This window comes from Netta rufina (assembly GCF_964035555.1).
Source record: "Netta rufina genome assembly, chromosome: 3".
Lineage (NCBI taxonomy): Eukaryota > Metazoa > Chordata > Aves > Anseriformes > Anatidae > Netta > Netta rufina.
This window is the reverse complement of record NC_140125.1, coordinates 106,513,247-106,518,899: the sequence shown is the minus strand read 5'-3', so window position 1 is coordinate 106,518,899 and position 5,653 is coordinate 106,513,247. Positions and strand designations below refer to the sequence as shown.

Here is a 5,653-nt window from a genome sequence, read left to right as displayed (position 1 = left end):
ACGAACAGGAGCTTGAGCCTGACAGAGATGGGGCATGTGCCACCCTGTGTGGACTTGGTGACCCACAGCAAGAGTTGGAGCTGCTCAGTGTATCTCAGAGTAAGGCATGCAAGTGTAGTAATTTTCAATATTACACAACCACCAATAAATATTTAGCCTTTGAGTAGCCTGTACAGTTTTTGGAAGAAGCTCTGGACAACACAAGGACAAAGAAAGGCTTGCTCTGCTCTCCCCTCTCTCACTTTCAGACATTTTTGAAATTAAAACAGTTCCTGCTGCAGTCATCTGCTCTCAAGACTGAAGAAAGCATCTTAGCTGAACAAGGTGGTGTTTTTTGGTTTGGTTTGGTTTGGTTTGAAGTGTATGTTTCCATTTTCTGTGTGTGAACACAGCTGTCTACTGTGGTTGGATAATCATATCTGCAGAGTGGAATCAGCCCTTGCACAGGCTACTTTCACGCCATCATCTTCCTTCTCCTGCAGGTAGCTAAGCTGTCATCCTGAAAGCCTTCGTTTTCCAGTTCTCAGATGCTGGGGAAGCCAGGATATGACCTGCTTTGGGCCACAACCCTTATCTTCTTTCTACAGTGTTTTTTGTTTTATTCCAGAGACCACCTGCATGCTGGCAGTGATAACACTGATCCCTGCCACCTCTTGTGCCTGTCAACTGCCTTCTGCTGCTAAAGTCTAACCTCAAAACTAAACAGTCTCAGCTGCAAGGTGTAAGTAAACACAGCTCCACCTCAGCTAAGTGTGAGATTGCAGTCTGTTGTATCAGGGTAATGCTAGTGGCTTCTGCATTGGTCTCCACCTACGTAGGGCTGAGCATGGTCCTACAGAAGCTACATGCACCCTGTGAAGGCAGGCACTCTATGTATGTTCCCCATGCTCTGCTGATTGCGTTTTTTTCCCTGAAAAAACATTGCATCTACGTCATGAAGATGCTCTAGTGAGCAGGCTTTAGGTATTTTGTCGATTTAGATGGTGGTTTCCCTGGGCAACCACAGATTTTAGGAACTACAAACCTGCTAAATTCAAGGCTGATGATCAAAAGCGCGTAAGGCAGGTTGCTGAGCAGCATGCCTTCAGAGCAAAATGTAAAAGCCTGCTTCCTGGTCACTGAGTTTCCATCAGCTAAACAAGGAAAAAAAAAAGTAGCAAAAGGGAATGTGAGAGCATAGGGGAGAAACAGCAAATCCAAAGGAAAAAAAAAATAATGAAAACAAGTCTGAAAAAAAAAAAATATTGATCCCCCTTCCTCGGCAGGGAGAGTTGAAAAAGCACAGAACACATCTTACATGCCTTAAATTTTGCTCTTTAGAGCAAGCTTAAACATGCAAGTGGCAGGCTGATGAATCCTTGGGTAAATACATTAAATGTAACAACCTGCTGTGTTTTATTGCCCGGACTTTCAGAATTTGAAGTATGTTGTTTATGCTGTGACTCATCTGAACTGGTCTCTGTTGATTGTTTCTTTTCAGGAGGTAAAAATTCAGGAAGAGTTTCAGAAGAGCCCTTTGGTTCTAATCTTTCTGATGTTAGTAGCAAAGTTATTGTGGGCTTTCATGGTAAGAAGGATGAGATCTGTTGTCTTGACTCACTCTGTATGGCTGAGTAACCCCAAGTCTGAAGAGGACAGTCTCCTTAGGCACTGCTGAATGACATCCATCTTAGTTCTTGAAAAAGTTCCATGCTAGACAGTACTTTTGGTCTCTCAGAGAGAAAGAAAAAAAAAAAAAAAGGGATTTTGTTACCTGCTAATTTCTGTGTTGTGGAGTCTGAAAGAGATCTGCTAGGTAGATCTCTTTGACTTGCTTTGTTACTAGTATTTTTACTTGAGGTATTAGGAAGGCTGGAGGTCATTCTCAAGTTTCCTCTTTCGTGCTCCACTGCTGAAGAAGTAATCCATGTTTACCAGCATCTTGCCAAGTTCAGTATTCATTCTACTGCCAATGTTCTGGTTGGTGGAGTTGGGAACTTTGTTTGAAAACACAGATATATAATCTGGCAGAGGCTTCTGTTCCTTTTTATTACCCTGAATGAAACAAAGACCATTAATGCTAAAGTTTTCAGAGTTACATCCTTTGCTTGTTAAAAAATTCAAGTTACTGAGATTATTAGTAATATCAGCTCTTTTGCTTTTGAAAACAGAATTTAGATGTACTTAAAATATAATGCTTACTGAATGTACATGAAAGTGTTGCAAAAATGCAGTAAAATGATTATTTTTCTCTATCCTCTTTCATGGGAGTAAGATAACGCAGGGAAATGAATCATTTTTAAATATGTTGCATGAAATGTCAGGAGAGAAAGAATTTAGCCTGCTCTGGAATGGTTATGATGTGGGAGGTTTTTTGTTTCATTTTTAGTAAGTGGTTTGGGTTTTGGCATGATGTCATCATCTCATAAACTTTTCCTAGGAAGTTGGTTCTTCTGGCACTTTCTGTGTATGGAGAAATATTTCTGAAATATTTCAACAATTATTCAATATTATAATGTTGAAACAGACTGAACACAAACACAAGCTATATTCCTTTTTAGCAGATGAATGGTATCTCAGCTGTCTTTTATTTTCCTAAAGATTTTAGTATTAAAGCATTTGCCAGTTATGCCCAAGTATTCCCTGATTTAAAGCATTAGCCTGCTTCAAATTGATGCAAGCTAGAAGGATCCTGGTTACAGGTAGGTGTTTGTTTGAAACTTACCATTTGGTCGTAGTCCTTTAGGAAACTCCAGTTCTGGTACCTTGGAATAGAAGTAAAAAATGCAGTTTTAAATTTTCTGTCTCTGTTGGTCATAGCTGAATGCCTATTTATCTGTTCAATTACATACTTAAAGCCAATTCTTACACATGCAAACTCTTTGTACCCAAACCCGTGGTTTTTGTAGTGAAGCCCAGGGTTTTCTTTATTCACAAAGTGTACCTGCACTATGTTAGGAGTGGTTTTATTGCTAGAGGAAGACAAGGCTAGCATGCCCTTGTGTAAATGCAGATAAATCTGCAAAGTCCTGGGTCACTCTAGCAAATTTATGTCTCATGCCTTAAATAAGACAGAGCTTCTTATTTTTTAATTGACCAATATTCTGCTGGCAGAAGTCCCTGGTAGGAATTTCCAGAGCTATATTTGCAGCAGGCAAATACCTGCTGGAGTATTTTTGTGCAGATAGGTATCTGTGCTAGGAGCAAGTGAGGAGCCAGAAGACCTGAGTTTTGCTCCTCAGCCTTGTTCTACACCTGGTGTGTGACTACAGGTCAAGTCCTCTGATTTTCTTGTCCTTTGCTCTCTCCGGCCAGAAATGAAGAAAACTGTTCTTCACCTGCTATTGTAAAAGTGCTGTGAGGTCAATAGAGGAAGCAGTTAATCTACAGCTGTATTTGGGACTATAAAGGGCTCAAGGGACACCTCAGCTGACCGAGCTGGTTACTGGTGTCCATGCAGTGCTTCATCTGAGCTCATGGTGCTGAAACTGCACAGCATTCCGAGTTGAGCTCTTGTGTACAGCACAGCCTTGTACCTCATGGACACAGTGGCCTTTGGTTTCTGTGCTATGCTCCCCTGTCCTGTACAGATATACCCAAAGAGCAAATAAAAGCTAATTTACGATTGTTATGCTTATTATTATAAGTTTTGGTATACCAGCACAGCACAGGGGGCCCAGATTTATTTATATTGCTATGTCAGGCACTCTATAAAAGTGCCAGACTTGGATGCTGCACTTGGGACTGCTGTTCCCAGCTTGGGATCTACACTGTGGTGCTAAGTACTGAGAAATGTTTGGGTCTGTGCCATTTACCTATACCCACTTCGGGTCAGACCACCAACATGTAGCAAGCCTCGGTTTGGGGATGGGGATGTGGAGCTGAAAGACTTTTCCCTGCAGGCTGTAGTGTGTGGAGTCTGATGAAGCCAGCTGAGGTGGCTTTAGGCATCTGTCCACATACCCTACACCTCTACAGGAGTCCTGTCTTTGTAGCTTAGAATGGAGAGCAGGGCATGCTTCAGGTTTATGATGTGTGAAGTACACATGTAAGTAGGTTTGCACCAACATCCATGCCTGTGAACCCCAACAGAGGTGCAGGCAGAGCATCCCTCCTGCTGCCTGTGCTCTGGAAGGGACATGGAGCATACTGGGCCCACTGGGAGAGGGCCTGGTGCACAACTGGGAGAGAGTGGCATTGCCTCCACAGCCCTGCCTGTGCATGAGTCAGCCTTTCCTTCAGGTAAAAGGAGATGGACAAGAGTGTAAAAACATCTCTGGAGAGACCAACCCTACTATCTGCATTTCCTCCAGAAGGGTGAGGAGGGCAGGGCTGTTCAGATGGTTTCTTTTCCCTTCCTAAAAACATCCTAGAAGCAATGTGCTTCATTCTCCACCCTTTTGTTTTATCTGCTTGGCTACTGCATAGACAGAGCCAGAGCTGGCTGTGCTTTCACCAAGGATATTCTTCTAATAAGCGTGTCCATGTTGTGTACAGAAGCACGAACATAACAGACAAGTTATGTGGCAGAGGCACAGAGGCAGGGAGGATGTTAATTTCTGGTTCCTCCAGGTAGCTGCTGTATACACGAATGCATGCCGTTCAGCCTGCTGAAACACTACAATAATGGGATTTGCCTGTCTGCACATGGCTCGTGGGACATGCTCAGGGATTTCCAGGCTGGGAATACAGAGTCGTGTTTTGGCAGAACACTCTGTTCAACTTCCATTTCAGCCACTTCCAAGAGTATGAGAAGTGGCGATAATATCAGCACGTCTGCAATAAATTATAAAGGTTGGCACATTTATATAATCATCATGAAGATCTCTGTTAAGCTAAAAGATATTAAACATGCAGCTCTTTGCATCTCTTTTTTGGCTTAAGCCTGGTGTGTCAGGAGGTATTAGCATAGATTCTGTCCAGCGAAGAATAACAGAGATGATGTATCCTTAGAAAGAAAGGTGCTAGGGTCTGATCCAAAGTCCCTGCAGAATTAAAATTCCCTTGATAGCTTAGGCCTTGAATCAAGCCCTAGGACTGTCAGGGAGCACCAGTACCACTGTCGGAATGAGTAGGAGAGGGGTGAACTGGAACAAGTGACTTACCAGATTTTTCTTCCTCTCTGTTCAGCCTCCACAGACTCCCTCCAGATCTTGTCCTGTTGGACCTGGTCCTGCTGCAGTGCTGCTTGTTCATCCGCCCTGCTCCGAGCAGCTGTTTGTGCAAGTACAGGTCCTCTAGGCTGGGTGCTGCCACGAGACAGGGATGGAGCTGAGGCTGCTTGCCCCAGAGGTGTGGTTGCTGCCTGCCAGGACCTAGTCCTCCTGTTCCTCCTGAATCCAGAACCCTTTCCCAAAACGTCCATTTTGAGACTCACTCTATCCCCAGTATTATTAGGTGTGTTGGGACTGTCAGGAAGGTTAAACCTGCTATTATTTGCGCTTTCAGAGCTCCTCCTCTCCCAGCATTTTCTTTTAGCTGCTGATCTGGAGTGCTTTAAGAAAACATAGATGCCAGCACTGACAGGCAGTGCTTGGCATTGTTTCGCTTCCCTGTTACTTAATGATCATTTCCTACTGCTTTACATTGCTTCATTGCCTGAAGGATGAAGAAGTTTTCATGGTAACAACAATTTGATAAGAAATAATTGCTCCTGAAAGCCATCAGTAAGCAG

At 43.3% G+C, this 5,653-nt stretch overlaps 1 protein-coding gene across 1 annotated transcript; it reads right to left on the bottom strand.

Moving 5' to 3' along the window:
- Positions 1-1,842: 1,842 nt before the first annotated feature.
- On the bottom strand, positions 1,843-5,344 carry CIMIP5 (ciliary microtubule inner protein 5; the record flags this gene model as incomplete). Its single annotated transcript, XM_084283291.1, has 3 exons — positions 1,843-2,034; positions 2,705-2,744; positions 5,085-5,344. 3 exons carry the CDS (start codon positions 5,342-5,344, stop codon positions 1,843-1,845), a joined length of 492 nt encoding a protein of 163 aa, XP_084139417.1.
- Between the last annotated feature and the right edge of the window lie 309 nt (positions 5,345-5,653).